The sequence below is a fragment of the Micropterus salmoides genome, unplaced genomic scaffold, assembly GCF_014851395.1.
Source record: "Micropterus salmoides isolate LMB-PRFRI ecotype aquatic unplaced genomic scaffold, ASM1485139v1 Ms_hic_scaffold_12, whole genome shotgun sequence".
NCBI lineage: Eukaryota > Metazoa > Chordata > Actinopteri > Centrarchiformes > Centrarchidae > Micropterus > Micropterus salmoides.
Genome location: NW_024040263.1, coordinates 6306837 through 6329887, shown reverse-complemented (window position 1 = coordinate 6329887; position 23051 = coordinate 6306837). Strand labels below are relative to the sequence as shown.

At 40.3% G+C, this 23051-nt stretch overlaps 3 protein-coding genes across 12 annotated transcripts; all 3 read right to left on the bottom strand.

Annotated features, from left to right (window-relative positions):
* Positions 1–751: 751 nt before the first annotated feature.
* Positions 752–6544, bottom strand: casp3a (caspase 3, apoptosis-related cysteine peptidase a). Its single transcript, XM_038713063.1, has 6 exons — positions 6295–6544; positions 5790–5929; positions 2933–3061; positions 2619–2794; positions 2381–2492; positions 752–2279 (listed from the first exon to the last, which is right to left on the bottom strand). The coding sequence occupies exons 1-6, from the start codon at positions 6357–6359 to the stop codon at positions 2050–2052; spliced, it is 852 nt and encodes a 283-aa protein (XP_038568991.1). The 5' UTR covers positions 6360–6544; the 3' UTR covers positions 752–2049.
* Positions 6545–8073: 1529 nt separating this feature from the next.
* On the bottom strand, positions 8074–19280 carry LOC119898807 (oxysterol-binding protein 1-like). Of its 10 annotated transcripts, none has more exons than XM_038713053.1 (19): positions 19131–19280; positions 17972–18142; positions 17485–17693; positions 17136–17298; positions 16875–16986; positions 16581–16779; positions 16352–16466; positions 16158–16221; positions 15896–16063; positions 15549–15794; positions 15156–15276; positions 14399–14502; positions 14149–14244; positions 13477–13661; positions 13165–13391; positions 12964–13002; positions 12721–12768; positions 12047–12085; positions 8074–11256 (listed from the first exon to the last, which is right to left on the bottom strand). In XM_038713053.1, the coding sequence occupies exons 2-19, from the start codon at positions 18103–18105 to the stop codon at positions 11114–11116; spliced, it is 2412 nt and encodes an 803-aa protein (XP_038568981.1). In that variant the 5' UTR covers positions 18106–18142; positions 19131–19280; the 3' UTR covers positions 8074–11113. The 10 variants fall into 10 exon arrangements, with proteins under 10 accessions (XP_038568981.1, XP_038568982.1, XP_038568984.1 ...); XM_038713054.1 differs by having other exon boundaries at positions 12964–12999; XM_038713056.1 differs by lacking the exon at positions 12047–12085.
* A 637-nt stretch (positions 19281–19917) lies between these two features.
* On the bottom strand, positions 19918–23026 carry sart1 (spliceosome associated factor 1, recruiter of U4/U6.U5 tri-snRNP). Its single transcript, XM_038713049.1, has one exon. It carries the CDS (start codon positions 22715–22717, stop codon positions 20399–20401), a length of 2319 nt encoding a protein of 772 aa, XP_038568977.1. The 5' UTR covers positions 22718–23026; the 3' UTR covers positions 19918–20398.
* Between the last annotated feature and the right edge of the window lie 25 nt (positions 23027–23051).

Below are 23051 nucleotides of genomic sequence, written 5' to 3'. Positions count from 1 at the left end.
GACTAAACAAGACGCTTGATGTCACCTTGGGCTCTAAGATAAACATTTTCAAAGTTTTGTAATATTTCAAAGACCAAATGATTGATCAATTTAGAAAATAATTGGCAGATTAATTGATGGCTGCACACAAATTGCACTAATAATGGCATGTGACAATGTTGTGTACATGTCATGCTTGTATATTAGTTGCCTCAGGTGTTAACATTGAGGTGCAGATTTGTTGACTCAATACCTAATCTTTACGCTACATTTACTCACGTAGCTGACGCTTTTATCCAAAGTCATTTACAATTGCTAACCTAGAGGTATATATATATATATATTTATATATACTGTTGCTGTATTTAGGTGAGAAGTGACAGCTGTGAGCCTTTGTATTCAGTACATCCAACAGGTAGTAAGTGGCATGTTGTTTGGTAAGCTAGTTTAGGTTAAGTGCGTCTGTGCTGGCAGTGACGGAATCTGAGGCCAAGTTTTATTTGGCACCGAGCCTCAGGATCTGGTGGCCCAGTTCTTCTCACCTCCAGGCATGCCAAATCTGGAATAATCCTGCCTGTTTACAATCAAGACGTGTACACAAGTAGGCCCTTTACTGTATTTGTAGAGATTAACTCTGGTTGAGTACAAGATATGAACGCAAGACTTTATGAGACTGTGAGCACTTTAACTTTATATCTCTGGATGTTGATGATCTATACTACTGTTAATGTGTAAGAGCCAATAGCAAAATCAATAACACTATAACACAGAATAATGAAAAGTGGTCTTTATTTTTCAGGAGAAACATAGCAACCTCAGTGTGGCAGCTAACAAAATAGTGATAACACACAAAAGCCAAAAAGTGACATTCACAGCAAAATATTTACATTGATATGACTTAAACACTGGACAGTCAGTGGACCTGGATAAGAAGACCACCAAATTGAGCTTTTGAATCTCTCAAAGCTGATGGTTACATATGAAAGTTTCACTCATGGCTCCATTGGAAATGATTTAAGTTGACTGTAACCATCAATTAAAAGTGAAAAAGCATAATTTTTTTTCTAATTGTCTCTTTAAAAACCACATGATAATACATGCACTAATGCCAAATATGAAATGTAAAGTTGTGCTCTAAATGATTTCTCAAAACGTGCCCCAATTAAAAGCATTGTGCTAGTGTGCTGGCTTTACTAATGCATGATATGGAGCTTGACCTCCACTAATTTGAGGACAATTACAAACAGTTCATTCAAAGAAATCCATATTTAGAAAAACATCAAAAATTGCATTCTGAGCTTTAAAAACAAAAACACAGGATAGTTGGGTGGATGCTCCAGAATTTGCAACACAACATTATCCTTTTAATTTACCTACTGAGAGTCAGTGTAGCATCCATTTAGGCTTCACACAACTCATTAGGTACAAATTCATTGAATGATTGTTAATGCCAAATGTCACTAGATTAAAAAAAGATAAAGGATGTAATAGAAGACAAAATGATCCCACTTGAGTTCAAATAAACAGCTGACTCATAACAATGCTGATGCTGGAAGGCAGGAAGCCCATCTATGGTTTCATGATTAAACAAATATAGAAGGTCAAACTTCCTATCAAACTAGCGCCAATGTTTCTCCCTGAAATGTATACAATGTAAACAACAAAGAGGCCTCTACTGGTAGCAAATTGTGAATATGGAATTACTCAATTACCTTTTATCTTCAGATTAATTATTTTTCAATGTTATTTTAGTCTTTAATTTTACATTGACATTGTTTAAAAAAAATAAATGTTTTTTAAGGTTACTTTTTTTTTTTAGAATAGAATACAAATAGTTTTCCTGCAGGGATAAACATTGTAATGCCTTATATCCCAGACAAGCTTGTGAAATGTGACAGCGACTTTGCATCACATCTACTCTCCCAGAAATGTAAGCTGAGGTTTCAAGAGATATCCAGTCAGGAAGTGTAAACTAAAATAATTCACAAACACCAACCCATGCACATGCTCAAGCCTTTCTTCTGCAGATGAAGGCCGGCGAGGCTGAAGTCTTCTGAAGTAGAGACAACATCAAGGAGAAAAATACATCTCTCTGGTCAGCATTGACACAATGCATGGGATTTGTTTCTTTGCATCAAAGCCTGGTGAATTGGAGACAGACACAAACTCTACTGCCACCTTGTGGTTCACTCGTGTCATGATGTGCTGGAGCTCCAATTCTTTTCCATATTTGCTGATCATATCACACAGTGACTGGATGAACCAGGACCCGGTCATAGTATTCCTCCATGAGTAATATCCTGTAGATGGATGAGTGATGTAATAAAGGCTGTATCAATGCAATAAATAAAAAGGTAATAAGTATAAAAGGAGACTTGCGATTGTGTGTATAAGTATTAACCTGGGGCTGTAGAGAAGGCATAGAGGAAGTCAGCTTCTACAGGAATCTTGGTAACGCCATCTTCTCCACTGTCTGCTTCAATGCCTGCATCCAGATCAGTGCCTCTGCAAGCCTACTCAATGTGCACACAAACAAAACAAGACCTGGTTAGAGGTTGGACACTCACTGTATGCAAAGCCCACAAGTTAGTGCATAAAGAGATAAATAAAAAATAAAATAATTAAAACTCTTACAGTACCTGGATGAAGAAGAGTTTGGGCTTTCCCACCAGCGACTTGCAGCGATCGCCTCGAAAAAGTGATGTGAGGTACTTGAGCTCTATGGAGCCATCCGTACCAAAAAACACACCCTCATCACCGTGACTCAACAGAACACAGACGAATGAAGCGTGGCAGCTGTGATCTTCCTTTGACACTGAAAATACGGAAATTTAAAAGATTGTGTACCAAACAGCAGGTGACAAGAGTCAATAGTTTGGAGACTTAGTATTCATTTGTGTTGTGAGTGTGCACACTGTAGGGTGGTTCTGTATGAATTCCGCACCAAACTTACCAGAAGTTAAAACAAGTTTCATCTGATCAACTGTCTGGTCATTGTAAATCTTCACTTTGTAACCCAACTTTGTAAACACTTTCATCACGTTGGCTGCATCGACATCTGTACCATTTCGTTGATTCATGCCTTTAAAAACAAAGCAGAGAATGATAATCAATAGCTGATAATCAAACAGCAGCAGGTGCCAAAGATGCAGTAATACATTTAATTTCATGTTTTTACACCTTGTTTTATTATTTTGTTGTTTGTTTGGTATTTTGTTTACGTGCCACACAGAGCCATGGATTTAGGTCGGCACACCCTCTCCTGAGCTACAAAAATGTTTCCTTGAGCCTCCCTGAATAACTGGTGGAAAATTCATGACCCCCCCCTTCACCATAAATAACCAAATAGGTAGCTAGTACTGGAGAAAGTCTGACCTTTCCCAACCATTACGTTTAACAGTGGCTCTCTGGCTTCCTTTCTCTTGCTGGGGGAAAAAGCAAACTACCAGCCTAACGTTTTGTGTCCTCTCCTGTTGTGCTGCAAAAGTTACCATGACAATTCAAGCTCCGAAACAAAAATAAAACACTAACTTAGTCCAGCTGATGCAAAGAGCAAACAGCACGGCGGAGATTTATCACCAAAACAAAAATCTTATTTCTTGAACAGCAATGCAAATCGTCCTTACAAATAATCACATTATCACACACTGTGTGTGCATTTCAGCAGAATATGGATGCATGACAGCCACCAACAAAATGTAAAAGGCCTCCACATCTCTCTCTCTCTCTCACACACACACACAAAGCCAACATTAGCGATGTGCATATTAATGATCGTTTGCCCAAATAAATGTAACACACACACACACACACACACACACACACACACCACAGTGGCAGGTTTTGCTCTAGAGGACAGATCTGATCTCAATGAGGGCAACAAGAATGCATAATACATCGGGTGTGTGAGAATTCTGCTCATGAATTCATCCAGCAGCTCTGTGGCGATTAAGGTGGGGTGTGAGGTCCAATGCGGGTTAGGTATGCGTTTGATAAATTTAGTATTTTGGAAAAAAAAAAAAAAAAAAAAAAAGATTTACATAATAAATAACAAGTGCATCTTGCTGGACTGAGTTTTGATCTGGCTTTCACTTATGGCCCAACATTGCAACATCCAATTTTCTTGGGGTGTGGGGGATTACAGAGGTACATCCAAGTGTGCACAAATCTTTTTTTGGTTGAACAGTTGGACACAATGAACTGGACCTGGCAATACAGGTTCAACCACTGCTGATGTTTTCCCCACTCATTTGATGTACTTACTCATGGAACATTACACTGTTTGTAGACCAAGCAGTCATGTGTACTCAGTAAGTCCTGCTAGATGGGTTTGTCAAACACAGGTCTGACAGCAAAATAAGGTCATCATACAGGAACTCTGATGCTCTGTAAGAACAGACTGAAGCTGTGTTCGCTTGCATTGATATCCGATGTCTTCTCAGCCAAATAATAGAGGCTCTTTAAGTTTCATACAGTATCTTCAACTATTGTAGACAGCCTTTATATCCTCAGAGAAGCAAGCGCTGAATAAACATTGCACTATAGATCCTTAAGGCTAGACATGGTCTTCACAAAAAAAAAAAAAAAAAAAAAAAGAGGAATGGCTGTATAGCTGTAATGGCTTTCCTTCTGTACCCTGCCTCCCTAAAGCAAGACTACCAGGAAATCCAAGTGATTTGGACTTACACATCAAACTCAGAAGAGGAACTAATCGAATAATGGGAACTCATGTCATGCATGTCAAATCATAATGCAGGTCAGATGGGTAGCTGATCTTCTAAAAGCACAAACAGTACGCTGCACTAGGAAATTTAATTGCCTTACGTTACCAAATGCAAGGATGCATACACAAGGATTAGTACACCTACCTGCTTGTTCTCACTCTCTCTAAAGGGTTAAAGGCAAAGGCAAACTAAAGACAGCCACAGAGCCAACTTGAACTTCTAATTAACTGGCATGGGATGTCGTTACATGGAATCCACAGCAACAAGTGTAAAAGTGTAAATTGGGTCCCCCAGCACACTTATCCTCTCATGAAGGTGTAGATGCCAGCTGACCTGCCTTGTTGTACACCAAGCTGGTGTTACCGAGAAGCAAAGCCTCACTTTACTGTTACCTCCACTAAAAGGTAACTTTGACTTGTTTCTGTATAAAGAACGTTCATGGAGCTCACACAACTCCAGGCTATATACTGTATATAAATCGGTCCTGCCGTGTACAACGTGGTGGAGCAAACAGCTAAGTTGCAGAAGGACAAGACAAACACCACAAATAATCACAAGTCCATCTCCCCAACACAAATTTGCCACCAGACAGAAGGAAGGTGAGCCCCACCGCCTAGAGATCTCACCATGGAGCTCAACCTAATCAAGCACTTGCTGCTCAACCAAGGGATCTCCTTGCACCAAACGGAGAAGTGTGTGTACACCAACTGGGAACCTCTACTGCCAGCTAACTTTTAACTGCTAATTAAAGTTTTAACAGTGTACATGTGAGCCATCGGATAGAATATAACAAAACAAACAAAAGTGCCTAATGCATATCATGGGCACCTTAGTTATTTCGACTGATTACAGTTAAGAACCCAAGGGTATTTACTATTTAAATTACAATGATAGATTGATACATAAATAATTTTTTTGTTCTACAGTTTCAGCACAAATATGACATCAGATATTACATTTAACCTGGTTCTGTGTCAAATATACTCTTTTACAGTGGTAACATGTATTCACATCAGTTTCATTTAGTTGATTTTCAACTGAAAATAAACTTGATCCCAGTCAGGCCCCCCAAAACAAAATAAATACCTGTTTTCCGGTCAAAGTTCTTGTTGTTGATGATGATGCACTGGCCGATGCTGGGGAAATTAAGACTGTATCTGAAGCTGTGGGAGTTGGGCTTGGCGTCCACGTCCATAGGGGCAGAGGCAGACAAAGACCCCTCTGACCTGAGGGACAACAAACCATAACACGGTCTAGAATTTAGATAGAAGAGATAACAACGCGATATTTAGGTAAACACGACCGAGGAAGAGCTCATGTTAAATGGGGAGGAAGCATTTAAAGAGTGAGTAACAGGCCTGCATTAATGCTTCATATAATCACTCGCTGCTAAAACAGTTAACAGAATTACAAACAGCAGCTAATATATTAGCTAGCGGGTGCACTGATATGCTAGTAACAGGGTCCACAGTAATATGGGAAATTAATGAAGACGAACGGCTTCCTCTTCACTGTCCGCTAACAATGTGATGGACAACAATAAGCTGCGACACATAAAGAGCGATAAACTAGCTAATTAACCGTCACTCACTCTTGTCCATCGCCTCTCCTTGCGTCTATGAAATCTTCTCCGGGTCCAGCTGCGTTTGCAGACATATTTGTTACGCTAAATAAGCTAATTCACCCCAAAATCACGCAGTGAAATAACAAACACCCTGAACCCGCGCAGAGAACTGATGCTAAGTGCTAATGCATATAGAATCGTACACACTAGGGGATATAAGCTAGCTTCGCCTGACCAGTAAACAAAGATGCTGATGTCATGCGGAGATGCACTCGTTTTATCATCCCACGCCTGCCGTGTGACGACGCTGAAGTTAGCTTCCTATTCGGCAGTTAAGGGATAATTAAGTGAAAGTTAACTGACGTTGCTGAGCCACCGAGTTCCCGTTTTTTGCACCTCTTACTGCTGTGGAAGCTGTTATGCATTTTAGGCAAAGCCTTAACGCTGTCTTAAACACTTTTTTTGATTTGAAAAACTTTAATTCTATTTGTGAAAATGAAAAAGGGAAATTTCACTGCTTTTTCTCCACATGCAGACCACAGGTCCAGATCCAAAACGTTACCTAGAGCTCTCAAATCTGGACTAGATATTCCTCCGAGGCTTTTTTTTTTCGTGAAAGATCTGGACCTGACCTGTAGGTGTAGTGGTTTTGTGTCTGGACCTGGTGTAGTGTGGCCTGCATGTGGAGAAAAAGCAGTGAAATTGTCCTTTTTTCATTTTCACAAAAAAATCTGCCGAATCGGAAGCTAACTTCAGCGTCGTTGCCGTGTAATACAAACTCCTCTGATGAGGGGCGGAGCTACGGTTTTAGAACTACCGAAGAAAAACGAACAGGGAACTCTGTTAAAAATGTCTGATTATTTGGATTTTTATATTGTATTTAGTAGATTCATTTGGAGAAAGTTGTCTTCAATCAGCCCACCCTGTACACAAATGCTGTTTTAAAGATATTTCTAAGCTGCTTCTCCACACTGCTGTGGATCACAATGCTGGTACTGAAATGTGAAAATGTAATTTTGTTGGCATAAAGTGAGTCAAATTTAAACAGAATACATCTCGAAATGCTAAAGAAAATACCCTGTAAAATACCCACTGTGGCAAAATTTCAGTTTCAGGCTGTAAAGTCCCCCAGGTCCCTAAGCTTCCCCAAATTCCCAGGGAAAATAAAGCCCCGTTTCTGTTCCGTTTTACTGTACTGTTTGTTGTGTCAAAATGTTTTAATGCATCACAGCTAGCGCTACCAGCTCCATATTAAAACATCAGTAATGAGCCATTAATAAAGTATAATGCTCTGAAAGTGGCCATTTTGCATGAGTCAATTTACTTTTGATACTTCAGAATATATTTGCTTATAGTACCTCTAGTTTTATTTGTTACTTAAATGTTTGCAGCAGGACTTGTACTTGTAATAGGGTATTTTTACAACAAGGCATTGCAGGATCTGAGTACTTCTTCCACAACTGATGGTGACAATGTGACAACTGACCATAAAAAGGAGACATAATGCAGCTTTAACCATAGGCGTCTTTCCCAGAGGACATTTTGATATGTCAAAGTACGAAAAGCACAGGTGTAATATATAAAATTGTGCACACTGGCTCACTTCTCATTAGAGGCCATAAGCTAGTCTAGCCTCACTAAATTTTTGCCTAAAACCAGAGTAACTACACAGACATCACTAATTAATGTGGTTTATACTGTCTATACACAGGTTTAAGCATGATTTAAGAAAAATCTTTTCAAAAACAAAAAGAAACCATTTTGAGATGCTTTGTTTGGGAAATCAAAAACAGCAAAGACATGCTCTTCATTTCCATTAAGACTTTAATATTGTCAACCTCTAACACAATCCTGCTAAGAAACTGCATTGAAGGACAGAAAAGGTGAAAAGTATGCTCAGAACTGTGAGTCCATACAGCTGCATATTTTAACTAATGGACACACGTTTGCAATTACTGAACATGGTTTAGGAAAAGTTTTCAAAACAAACTCACAAAATGACAAATCTTCAGTAGCCAACATCAAAAAGTCAAATCACATAGGGCATGATAAATAATGGATATTGTACGGAAGTGCAAGAACACCTACAGTCAATTTTTACCAATTGTGGGAAGTTGGGGCATCGTCTCATCTCCACAGTGCAGGGGCAAAAAAAAAAAAATAGCTGGAAACAATAAAAGGGGTAAAAAAGGAAACTTAAGAAAGAAGTTAAAAACACACAGATTGAATAATGCGGCTATGCAATTTTGAACAGTGGAGATAGGATTATTTTTGTCGAAAAAGACTGGACAGACAGAAACCTGTAAAGTCGTTCTGTAATTTAAGCTGTATATTCCTCACAACACACTCATCATAACACAACATCATCTGTTTAAATGATGTATGGAATGACAGTAGATCAGAGTAAGGGATGGTTCAGACCAAAAGAAATTAATATTTAAAATAAAGCTATCATATCTGGTAGAGGGTGACTTGTGGTAACATGGTACTCTCAGCTCAGACAATGAAAATGCATCCAGTTCTGAGAAAACAATAAAAAAGAAAAAGAAATAAAAGTGCTTCACCGCCATTAGATTCTCTAATATAACCAGTTATCACAATTACGTCACTATTTATTATATTTACACAGAAATATTTGCAACATTATGTTTTGTGATCTTCAGTGTCCTCCTTTTAAGTACACTTGAATATAAAATAAAAATTTGATTTCCATCAACCGCACAGTCCTTACACTCATATCATCAACAGAGATGAATACAATGACAGATTTTAGTATTTGCAGTGTGCAGCGTTCCCCGCTTCACGCATTTCATTTTGTGCCACATGTACATACGCACTGAGGCACTCTTATTGCTGTCTTTTATACATCTACACTCCCAACACACGAAATACTGAAATAACCTAAATCAAGATTAAAGCTATGATCAGTACATTTAAAAGGAAACCAGGAAGACAAAAACACCTCGCATTTCCTTTCACTTCACTAATCATCAAGCCAGTAGAATCAGCACACAGCTCAGTGACAACTTGGAGCACAGCTCTGCTGCTCTTAAATCAACCTCGACTGTTTAAATGGTGCGTCTCGATATTTACTTTGAAAGCACAACTGTTAGAGGCGATCCAAGCATCATTAAGAGCACAAACTTTAGGCTCTTGTGTGCTTGGGTGGAGAATGAAAATAGACTTGATAGCACATTTTATCTTCAACTTAAGCATTCTTGGAGTCAATATGATTTCATTATATTAGGATCTTGCTCTCAATTACATGATAAACAGCTACACTCTTTACAGAGACAGTTTCAGCTTGAACATGCCCCCTTCACAAATACAAAAGAAAATGCATCTGCCACCCATATATCGGGGGGTGGTTTTGCGGGGGGTCTAGAGGATAGGATTATTGGGTTTTCCCTGTAAAAACAAAAGTAACTTCTGTTGTAATAAACACTATAGAATGTGAACAGGATCAATTTACAGTGTAGTAGAGAAACTCTACATGTAATTTCCTCATCCAAACAAGTGGATTTAGTGTTAAGTTATTCTTCAAAATTGATTGTTGAAGGAAAAAAAAAAAAACCAATGTGAATACCCCCCCCCCCCCCTCATTATTAGCAAAAGTGCTGTTGGTATTTTTTAATTTATTTCATTATTCCATTGGTACTTACAGATTTGTTTGGTGCCTCTATTTTTGTTCATATAGCATTCACTATGCTATCATATGAAATAAAGATATATTCTTTTAAAATGAATGTGGTACACACAGAAATGCCATTATTAACTGTTCTTATAGTGAAAAACTTTTTTTTAAAAACCTTGTCGTCTGCAGCTATTTAAAGACCCAGAATCAGAAAAATCGGTCACCACAACAGATGTTACCAGGCCAATATATGAGGAGAGGCATAATCATAATGACCTTTCACGTCTCTTCACCACTACCATGTATTATATAGGGGGATCGGTGGAATATCAGGGTAAAAGAAAAAAGAAAATCACGAGATTTTGAACTAGTCAAGTGCAAAAATGAAAAAAGGCTAATATGTAGGTATAGTTGTTTCACTTCAGAAATTAAAGTAGCACCGCAAATCACCATAAATTCAAAGGCAAACTCTGTATCATGTCTTAGTGTTTGTGACATTTATTATTTTATATCAGTCCAAAAATTATTGTTTTTACTTCCTCTTCTTTGTCAGAACCACTGAAGCCCGTGCATTTATGCACCTGATGTGGTCTGAAACTGGTACAATGAATATTTACTGTGTGAACTATTTAAAAAGTTGGGTATGATTAAACTTTGACTTACAGTGTTGCTGTGCTGGTGAAGCTGCAATACATTCATGGCTAATATAATCAGAATCCAGAATGCACAACAAAAACAAAACACATAAATGACATGTTAGCTTACTATATCTAAGCAAACCATGGTTATTGTAAGACATCACCTGGATGAATTACGCCTTTGAAAGTAAAGAAAAATGCATAATGACATTACCAGAATAACCTGTTGCCAAATGCAACTCAAAAGGTGATACCAAAGAACAGGCAGTAGACAAAGATCAAGATAAACATCAGTGTGTGAGAGGCAGTGAGAGAGAGAACGCTGAACACTAATCAGCTACGATGTTACAACAATGCTACGATGTGCATTGCATCTACGTTGAGGGTGAAGTCCAGATGCCCTTCATCCTGAGCAAATCACTGCTGGAAAAGGGGAGCCAAGTGGGGTGATCAGTTCAAGTTATGGACTTAGATAGGTTGATGTCAGGCTTGATTCCCTATTTTAGCTGATGTAAGGTAGTTTACCTCTTCTCATTTGTACACCACAGAGGAAAACGGGCTGACTCGGCTGGGATCAGAAGATGTCCGGGCACATGTCCCATTTGCCTTGTTCCTTCGCCTCCCAGTAACCGCCCTTGTAGACGTGCAAGGTCTCTCCGGATACGGGGTCGTCTAACTTCTCAAACCACAGTGCTTGGTAGTTTTCTTGATGGGGGCCTAAATGAAGAGAAAGAAAATCTTTTACCAAGAAGAAAATTCAGAGGGACCCTAGGTGAGGTTTGGGAAGCCACTGAGCCATGACAACACATCATGCTTAAAATAAGCTGACATGCTCTCAGATGGTTGACTAAGAGATAGAGGTATTTAATGTTTCCGATCGCTTGGTCTTCAGATGCACCTTATTCAAACCGAAAACAAAACAAAGGAGGCGGGTTATAGATGAGTGCTCAATGAAACCACCAATTTTCTCCTCTGCCATGTGGAGAGAATAAGGCTCACAACTGGGACCACAAGACCACAGTATACTGATCAATGACTACTCTAAAATACTCAAGTATTAGGTTTGTACCAATTCTACAGTCAGCTACAGTCTTCTATAGGGTTCCCTAAAGACTACCAACACAAATCTAAATAACAAAAAGACAAAAAAAAAAACAGGGGATGATTGAGAGCAACGCTGATACGATTACTTGCTTTTGACTTGAGCTCCATAAGGACCTTCCTTGCCTTCCACTAAGTTGCAAAGGATGTAAAGAGGATATGATAAAAAATGAACAGGAGTTCTTTATCTAGATTCAATTCAATTACTTGAATTTGAATAAAAATTCACACTGTATGTTTTATGTCATGATCAGAATACTTGCTTAGATAAGGGAAGAGTGATGGTCCATAAGGGGCTGAAAATAGAAGAATTACGGATGAATCTTTGCGAGTTAGGACATAAAAGATTGGGTATGATATGAAGACACAAAGAAGAACAGAGAGTGAAATGTAAGGGGCTACTTGCATGCAACAGGTGTATGAGGGGAAGAGTCCTCTGTGTCAGCTGAACACCAGCACAAAAAAAAGAGATGTAAATCCACAACTCAATCCAAAATTCACACATAATGCATGTTTATGTTCATTTTAGAAGTGTTGTGTGTAGCATCTTAAACCAACTCGGCGTGTCAAAAACACTGACAGCCAAATATACTAACTATAAACAAAACGGCAATAGTCAGGACAGGTTTTGACATCTAACACATACACACAAAGAGGATCTCAGCTTCGTAGCTGTAAGATTTTTCTTGCCATCGTTGTCTGCACTAAACTGCCCTCTTCCCATTTGTGCCGCAAAGCAATTTCATTTTGTTGACGTAAAACTAACAGGCGATATTATCTGACTTGGTGGCAGTGTAGAGGCCGATGAAAAATATAGTGAAGTCAAACCGGTATTGAGTAGTCTGTGGCCTCTTTCAACCTGTACAGTTGAAGATGCCTAGAGGGGGAGTCTTGGGTGTTTAGTTCCAAACAGCATGTAACAAAAATCTAGTTTATTTCTCCACAAATTACACTTGTTTCAGTTACTCTGACACCACTAGTATTGAGAAACAAGCCATTTTTCACTCACTGCTCTGTTAAAATGCTACACAAAGCACATTTAAAAGTAAATATTATGTAAAGCTGGGAAGTGATACTTGCTTTCATCAGAAACCTCATTTGCTTCTGTGCCAGTCTCCCCTGCATCAGCTAAATGGAACAGAAATGGATGAAGGGATGGAAAAAGGTGAATGATGTGAATGAGTGATGCATGATGATGAAGATATTTAGCACCTTCATATCTCTCTCTCTCTCTCTCTCACACACACACACAGTGTCTTTGCATCTAGAGTTGCTATATAGTGTAGATCAAGGGTGGGGAAAGACTATAAGAAGAGTACTTGCTTTTTAAGGGTGAATCATTGATTGAATCCTCAGTGACTGCTTAGGGTTGAGACAGAGACAGGTAGACAAGGTATTCCAAGACAGACAAAGTGGACAAAAAGATGAATGGATAGAAAAACACTGGACATAAACACAAGACAAATAGATAAACTCCAAAACAAAGCTGATTTCCTTCTTTTTTCCTTTCTTTTTTTTTTTTACCTTCCTCAGGTGTGCTGGCTGTGACAGCCTCCCTCTCCCTTTCTCGACGGGTGGTGCGCTGTTTCTCTTCTAGCCTCTGTTTCTCTGCGTTGGCCTCATCCCAACGGCCGTCCTCCATTAACCTTTGGTCAGGGCGTCGTCGACTGTCTGTCGGCGCCACTCCCTCTTCAAATTCATTGAGTGTCAAGGCCAGTGAGGAGAAGTAGTACATGTTCTCTGCTCCCTCTCTGTAAAGTCATCACCATAAAAGATCAGTGGCACAAAGCTACAATAATTTACACGCTACCAATCTTCTTTAAAACTGTAACTCACGGTAAAGGGTTCTTTGTCCAGATTTCTTTGGCTTTGAGGGTCTGATAGACAGTCCTTTGTTTGCCTTCAGTGCCGTTCTCGCCTTTACTGCTCTGCATTACCCTGGAAAACTCCATCTTCTCATCCCACGTACCTGATAGCACGTAATGGGCCTTCCCATCCTTATCCGTTACTACTCCCGTTACCTGAGAGACAAACACAGATTTCCAGTTAAGAGTGTACCCAAAGAGACTACGGTAGGAAATGCATAATTTTACCAAAGCATATTTGACATTTATTTATTTATTATTTAACAAACTGTTTGGAAAGTGTTTGTCGTGTTCTGACCATAAAGAAACTTTCAATCAGGAGCAAAAATCAGCCTTTAAACTGGAAAGAAATAATGATTTGACATTTATTGTGATAATTATCGATATCGAATTACATTAAATTTTTTTAATCGCGATAACATTTTTGGCCATATCGCTCAGCCCTAAGTACACCTTTACAATCTAGTGCAATTATACACACACACACACACACACACACACACACACACACACACACACACACACACACACACACACCAGCTCTGCCATAAATTCTACTTTATTTTAAAAAAATATCCGCTCTGGCTATACACATAGTAAGTGCTATTTAATAAAAAAGAACAATATAAAGAAAAAGAACCACCTTTCTTGGTACATCTCTGGAGAAGTAACTGTAGGGAGCAAACTTGAGGTGGCAGCGATCTCCTGTCCTGTGGTTCACCACATCTATCTCCCCTGACTGGAAGGGGACAAAAAGGAAGAGACAAAATATTTTGTTGTTGAAGACTTAAAGGATAAACCTAGAAAAATGATAAGCAAAAGGTTTTATAAGGACATCTCTGTCATTTATCTATCCTCAAGTAGTTGGTATTGGTATTAAGCTTTAAATTTACCTGGTCAATCCATAATTTTCCAACAATGATGTTGTGTACTGTTGTAGTCACTTTCTTCCAAGAGTAGTGATTGTTGCTTTTCTCAAATATACACTGGATAGAACCTAGGGATAGAGAGGGAACAATGTTAGAGCTGGCAGTGGTCATTTTTAACCTGCCCACCCAAAATATAAACATCATATTCTATGTTATAGTACATACTAAGGTTCATAGGATAGTGAGCAGGGGAAAAAAAGGTTATTTTAAAGATCTACGCAGTGACAGCCACATTGGTGACCTATGCACTGACTAACTGTGGAAAAACTAGCATGACTGTAAGCAGCAGTCACACCAGAATTAGCAGGATGGCACTTTATTGTACGCTGTAATGAAAGGTAAGATTGCTGGAGCTTGCCAGACTAGCTAGTTGTGTCCTCATTTTACAAGTAAAAAAATAAATAAAAATAACTAGAACTCACACTAAACTCCCAGCCATACTATATCTCCTCTGTTCTGCTTTTATCCTTTCAGCTACACAAACAGACGTGCTCAGAAATGCACACAATCCATTTTCCCCAATTAAAAATTATGACTAGTGAGGGGTCAATTCTGCTAGCTCTCTTTTACTGTTCATATTCTGAAGCTCCAGGTTCAACAAGATTAACCCAAACATGAAGTCAAAACATTTTACCCTCCTGCATTCAAACTAACATACTTTTTTCACACTGACTCAAAATATGTACTCTTCAGGCCTGCAATTCAGCCTGCATGCACTCACCCAAAGGCATGATAGAGAGATATTTCCCTCGAAACTTGCTGGCCAGGGTAATTTCTTGTCTGAGGCTCCAGCCCTTTTCAGAGATGGCATGGTGAGCTGCAGCAGGTGGGTGGTGGCTCACCTGAGAAGAGACGAGAGAAGTGAAGAGATAAAGTCAAGATTTGATCATCACAATTATGCGATGGCTTGGAACTACTCAAGCGAATAAACATGCTCAACATGCCGAACTTGTTTAATTTTCAGAACTGGAATCTTATCCTGTAGTGAAACCGATACATTTCAGTCTGAACAGAACCAACCATAGTCTGCATAAGTCACGTGTTCCATGTGTGGTGCTTCCTTTTCACAGTAGGTTACAATTTACAATGATTTCCAGTGTTGTTTTCGACATACCTGTTCACAGAGGGAGCGGTAGCCACACTCTTTTAGCCGGTCAAGCTCAAACGTTTCTCCCAGCAGAGGATTGAAGGGTTTTCCTGTGCGGTAAACAGTGGTGGAGTAGGAAGAGACCGTGAAAGCGGCCACATAACACATCTGCTCTAGAGAGCTCTGACACTTAGCAGCCTTATCCAGCAGGTCGTAGTACTCCAAGTCTTCAGACAGACGTTGCAGCATTGAGAGAGGCTCATTGAAATTCACCTAGTAGGTACAAAAGGCACAGAGAGAAGAAGTCCGATTACTTCTGATTACTCTTACGAGGAAAGGCCACTTGGATACCAACAAGAGCACATGTTTATTACAGGCATTGGTATCTTTGAGAGCTCCTTTCCAATGCAGTTCTTCATGATGCTCCACAGATTGAGGTAATAGTTGGGCTTGTCGGGGATGCGAGTCCGTCTTTGTCGAACTGACTCTAGCTCAAGGGACTGTGGAGACTCTGGATTGGATGCCAAAGACTGTTCATCAAACTGGTAGAGGAGAAGGAAAACAGCCTTAAGGGTCAGGTGACTGTGGCATGTTGACAAGCAGAGAAGAAGACAAGTCAATACAAACTGTACACACATTTATCGACTGATCGTCCATTCCTGTCTCATTGCTGATCCCACTAACATTGCTGCCAGATCTCCTGGTGGAAAGATAAACAAGAAAGCATAAACTTAAAAACAAAAAAAACAGTACACAAGGAGAGAAAATTTCAAGGTTGAGATAAATAAATAAAAATCACTGACATCTGAAAAAGACAGACAATTAATAACCTGTGATACTTGGGGTCAGCAGGGACAGTAATAAACTCTGCTGGGTCTTCCATAGCATCAAAGAACTCATTGTCATCGTCCTCATCACTGGCATCACCTTTTCCTGAAACGCCTGCTACAGTCAAGAGAGAACGTGAAAGAATAAGTGACTAAATGGCTCAACTGACCTCAGCTGACTTGCGCAGGTACATGGCATGGTGAACAGTTCAGTTGGGGTTGAGAGTTGTACCTTTGTTACCTAAAGCCGGATTGCTGAATGAAGGGGGCAGAACTGTAGCTCCTCTGAAAGCTCTTTCCAAGTGGTTGTGCTGTTTGGCCAGCTGCTCCAGAGTCTCCTCCAGCCGTATCCTCTGGTCTCTTTCAACCTGTAAGGCCTTCTGCCAGCGCTTACTGTGGCTCTGGGCCAGGGACAGGAAGTCTCTACATGCCTTGGGGAGAATACAAAAACAAGAGCAATACATCAGCAGAAGAGTCAACAACAATGATGTGCATTCCTCAGCAATTAACACTTGGGGTGACTTACATTAATCATAGCATTAGATGTGATTCTGAAAAGAGTGGCTCTCTCTGTAACTTGTCTAATCTTTTCCCCCATGTCCCCTCCGATACGAATCCCCTCCAGTTCTGACAAAGACCTGTGTGTGTGTGGAAGAAAGGAATGAATGAAGGAAGAAACAAATAAACAGGCACACAAAACAAAAAAATACAATCACCCTCATTTTCTTTGGATATTATTGTTTTTTTCCCCTAAAGTAATCAAACTGCAAAGTCTGATGACCAATACCTTTGGAGGGCAGACCCATGCTTGACAATAAGATCGTTGCAGGTGGTGAGGTCCTCCACCTTACTGTTGAGTGTGCGTAGTGTGGACTGGACTTCCGAGTTACGGCAGCCTCCACCCTGTCCTGAGGACGGGGGCACTGCAGGACAATCGTCACCCGAGTCATCTGAGGCAGACAACAGAGAATATAATATGACCAAAAACGAAGACATCTTATGAGAAAATGCTTCACACCCAGAGAAATACATGTTTATGCCTGGCATAGGTGCTGCTGCATACACTGTTTAGATTTCCCTATGAATTCTCATATTCTGTCTCTAGCATTGTCCAACATATTTGTTTTCCCTCTCACCAGATTCAGCCTGCATGTGGACGGCCTTTGCCTTCGCGAGCTCCAGAGCAGTGATCCATCGCTGGCGCTCTACTTCGGAGTTGGCCTTCAAGTGGTAGGTCTGCGCCCCTCCGTTGGAAATGACAAAATTGCAGTAGTCCTCCACTGCAATATTGGCTGTGGCCAAGTTGATGGTGCCTCGGCATGTGTGACCCATCTCTGCCTGGGTCCTGAGGACGAAACAGAGTGAAGTCAAGAATATCAATTGTGGAGTTTCCAAACCCCCGTTTGGTGAAGTAAATGTTTTTTTTGTAAGGCAATTGTATATTTCCTCAAAATTGCGAGTACTGTGGGTTACTGCTTATGAAATTCAAAAGTTAACAACCTAAGGGATGGGTGGTACCTGCCCCCTCCATTAGGCACCACTTTGGCTTTCTGTTGAGCCAGGACAAAACCCTCTAAATTCATTACATATCATTACAAAGTCCGTCATATTCATGTAACTTACCTATAATAAGACAGCAGTCCATTGCTCAGAACAAACCAGCGTCTCTGGTAGCCTTTAATGTAGTTAGTCCATTTGAAGAGCCAACCCTTGTAAGTGTCTCCAGGGGTTGGAGTAGGGGGCTTAGGCTCCGACATCACAACAGGCTGTGGTTTCACTGGGTGAAGTTAGAGCCTGTGGGAAATAATAAATAAAACTAGTCAAGATTTGTATTTGTGTTGATATTTCAAAGTACATTTGTCGCATGAAATCTATGCACAAAAAGGTATTTTGGTTGCTACAGACACTCCATCAACGACTACATTGGCTTGTTAGTGTCAACACGTTTTGACTGGATTCATAAGTTCAGTGTATCATCCTATTATGACATAATTAATACGTTAGCTTTATAAAGGCGCAATGGTGTGTTAGTTTAACTTTCTAGTTCTCGAAAATGGAAGAAAATGATTAACATCAACAAATATTACTTACCTTATAAATCATTTAGTGGACGTTAAATCGACACATAAATAGTAACCTCTCAACGCTGCCTGCACTTGGTCAAATGTACGTTAACGTTACACCGTTTGACAATGTTGTTTCACGCCTATGAACACCTATGAACGTTAGCTAGGTAACGTTAACGTTAGTTGAACCTATAGTAGCCCCCAAAACAAAGCACACTGAGCTGTTTCTATAATGCCGCTGTGATATTTAGCTCGGATTCAACGTGAACGAGGAAACGGCAACATACGTTAACTTAACAACAAATGATGGCGTGCTGACATGACTCCTACAGAAACTTAACGTTAATAATCTGTTTAGCTAACGTTTAACGTTACTGCACTGTAACGGCAACTCTGAAATACTCAGAAAACACAGCTCACTACCGATAACAGTCATCTTAACCTACCAGTTATTTTCCAGGATGACATACAAGTGTCAAGTAAACATAGCCGGGATATCGTAAGGTACTTCGAGGAACAAGAAACCAGTTCCAAATATTCAAAGCTACTTAAAACAGTGTCCGTCACTAAGCTCGCCGCTAGCTAAACAGGAAGCTGTCACACAGCATGACACGTCGTAGACGATGCTAAAGTTCATTTATTAGCTGTGCAACTCTCCGTTTATTTGTCAGATATTTTAAGTGACATTAAGACATGGTCATTTTCGTGACACTTACCCTTTCCGCGCAAGATTTTAGCTATGAATGGCGTGCATGTCGTGTTGAATGAAGCGATGTCAGCTCGCTAGTGTTAGCTTTGCTAACCACTTTCAAGCACAATACTTTTCTACAGGTTGTGCACCGAAAAAACGATCGTTGAGCCCCGTTGCCGTCAACGTTAGTTCCGCTGAGGACAGGCACGATCTCAGACAAAACAAAACAAAACAAAAAACAACTTGCAGGCTTAGCAAAATTTTAAAAAATTATCAAATAATTCTCATACTGAGTCTTGATGGTTATTTGATCATCTGAACGAATGTGCGAATTTGTTCGGTAGTAGTAAAACAATTACTTAATGTATCAATAATTTAATAACAATAAAGTTGCCTGCTCAATATCGACACTATTTTTTAAGAAAAAGTAAATGCTTCATGTTTTAGTTACAATTTAATTTTATTAAAAATAAAATAATGAATCCTTGTCTTTTAAATTGAGGGGGACGCCCTGCAAGTAATCGGTTATCACCCATCATTTCTATGTGAAGGCTGACATCTATTGTTCAAAAAAATCCAGCCTATTTCAGACCGTGTCTAATGTAAACTGTGAGCTGCACATTAACGTCTCTCTAATTTGCTGTTGGTTAACTTTATTCAAAGGCCAACAATGACATTATTAAATGCAACTTGTGATCATAATGCAACACCATCACTTCCTGTAAAAAACAAACAAAAAACAACCAAATTGTGTATTCATGTATAATGTTTAACATAACTATTATAAAACTATACTGGAAATGTTCATCTTCTGGGTGTTTTCCCACTGTTTTAATTTTTGCCAGTTTGTTGTAAAACCACAAGTTAAAAAAGCCAAATACAATTTGTCAACTCTTCCTTAATATCAGAAACCAAATGCATGTGAACTTTCTTTGGATAAATACTTTCATTTGAAATACTTTCAAATTAATTACAACTGAACCCGTTTCTAACCTCACACCAGAAAATGTGTAATAGCTGTGACAAAACTAAACAGACTTTAAAATTGACACTACCCATGTTACACTGACTAGGTTCTCATTAAAAAACACAACTCTCATCCTAACACTATTTACCTTACCTTGTACACCCAAAACAAAAACATTTCTCTCATTGGTAATGACTTTATTAGACAATTTTACAACAATGAGGCTTGCATGAAATTGGAGCAGTTACTTTACTTAAAACATCGTGTGTATGTGTGTCCTGTGCATGTGTCAGTGTATGTGTTCAAGATAATTCACTTCCCCCAACTTATTTGGTGATAGTGTTTGCATTCATACTTTTCCCACTCCCACTAAGCACAATATATGGTGTTTTCTGAGATTTCTGTTTCTCTTGAAGCAAAGCCACGGTCCCTAGAGGAGTATCACTGCTGCTCATCTTCTTCAGCAGTGCCTCTTCCTCCAGCTTTTTCATCCTTCTCTCTGTCTTCATCTTTCCAGACCCTTTCCCATGGAATCGATGTGAAAGCTGCCTGAAAGCTTCTTTCGGAGTGAGTTTCCGCCCAGATTCATCCACATACTCAATCTTGACGTCAGGCTTATAGCTCTCCTTCTCCTTGAAATCTTGAGTGAAGCCCCTGTATTCTTCTCGGCGACTGTACTTGTCATCAAAGCCCATCTTGTCCTCAATGCAGTAGTTGTCATTGGGCAAGGTGCCTTTGGGTGCTCTGACACGGGCTATCTTCTGCATTTGGGTGTCCAGTAGACCTTTGTTTTTGCACAAATGCAAGGCAGCAGCAAGGCCAGAATTGACAATGGGCTCTTCATCTAAAATGGTGGCAGAGGCTGTGGAGAAATCTGGTTGTTTCTGCTCTTCGTCCAAGTTAACTGTGCTCCATCCGACATTCTCATCCATTTCTGAGTCTGATCCTCCAGCATCATCTTTCTCTTCTTCCTGTTCAAAGTCCATAATGTCTTCTTGGTCCTCTCTGTTGCCCGACAGCCCGTACGTTGGAATATCACCCAGAGTTCTACAAAACTCAGAGGTGGCGTTGAAAACAATGTTGTTCTTCTTCTCAGGATCATTGTCATAGTTGCCCTCATCAAGCACTTTAATCTGCTGTGCCACCCTCTCCCCAGAGTCTTTGAGGAGCAGTTTTTGCCTCAGTTTCCTCTGCTTCTCTAATTGTTTCTGCAGCTCCTGCTCTGCCTCATCCTCCTCTACCACAGCTGGCTCAGGAGGTGTAAAATTTTCATCATCACTTATGTCCATTTCTGCCATTCTGATGTCATCAGACATTTGTGGGATATTGTGTGGCAATGTGCTCTGCTCTTCCTCCTTTACTTCCTCATCAGCTTCATCCAACTGTCTGCGGCCTCGACCACGTGTCCTGGAGCCAAAATCAGTGCTGCGAGTGTCATCGAGTTCATCTGCAACGGTCTCCTTCTCCTTCTTCCTGATCTTCTTCACACGGCGTTTTGTCTTTTTAAAGCTCACCATTTCCTGAGGTGAGTAATACTCTGAGGCGATGGCGAGAGCAGGCATTTCCAAGGACTGGGCCTGATTTCGGAGAGCCTCTCTCATGGCCTGTAGCTCCCGCTCTCGCTCCCCATCAGCAAAGCCCCCTGTATTCAACCGAAAACTCTTTTTCTTTTCACCATCAATTTCCTCGTCGTACTTTGACAGTACGGAGCGGGCCTTAAATTCAACCATGTCATCCACACTCTCCTCCTCTTCATAGGGCTTGTAATCTGGCTTTTTCTTTTTTAACTCCACATTCTTTTCTGCTTTTTCCTTGTCCACCAGTCCGACATTCACAAGCACATCTTCCTCCTCTTCAAGTACACCCTTGTCTTGTAGGGTCAGGATGACAGTCTGGCCCTCATTGAAAGAACCCACCTTGTGCTGCACTTTGAGCCCCTTTAGATCTTGAGATGTGTAGGCATCTTTTTTGCTGTGCGCAAACTCCTCCTCTACCAGACTGCTGACACCAAACTCCTCATCCATCTCTTCCAGAAGTTTGGCTCTTTTCTCTGCCATTTCTTTTTCTTTTGCCAGCGTTCTGCTTCTCTCAACCCAAGCAGATGTGTCATCCAGCCAGTCATCCTCTGCCAGGGTCTTGACTTTACCCAGTTTCTGGTTCTGGAGGCGTTTTTCTTTCATTGCAGCAAGCTTCTCTCTCATCTCTTTCTGCTGTGCAATAAGAACAGGGTTGATGGTCTCAGCAACCATTGGTTCCTCTTTGGTCCCGAGCTCCTTCTTGTTCTCATTTAATTCCAGAGGCTTCAGACCCAGCTTGGCTCTGAGTTTGTTTGTCTCCTCAATGCTGAGGGATGCGTCTCCGCTTGCAGACTGAGGTCCCACTTCTGTATTGCTTTCTTCATATCCAAGATCAACTTTCTCCTTCTTCACTCGTGGCTCTCCGCTGCTTTTTTCACCTTTGCTGCGGCTCTCCCGTCCGCTTCTGTCCCGGGACCTGGAACGTTTTCTTTTTTCTTTTTCCCGAGTCCCATCGCGTTCTGAAGCGTCTCTGTCTCGGTCCTTGTGGCGATGTTTCTTATGTTCGCGACGGCGCTCTTCTGTGTCCTTGTCGCGGCTCTTCTCCTTGTGTTTCTTGGACGACCCCATTATTTCCGCTGCAGGTTACAACACTACTGCTGTTAAATATACTTTCTTGCACAGCGTGTTGGATACTGGCAGCAAAAAAGTAGCTAGTTTTTTTCGCTAACTAGCTCACATTAGCTGTGATAGCTAAGTGGCTAACTGACGGCACAACTCACTTAGTGCGAAAACAAAAATCAAGCCTTGTCTTCGAAAGCCAATATTTATCGACGAGGAGTGAGCGTGAGGAGCAATTCATTAGCTATATGTTTTCTTCACGCCAGTTAAGACAATCTACTCCACGTTCATGTCCACATCTTTATCCTTCGTCAAACGAACAGCGAACGACAAGATTACTGTT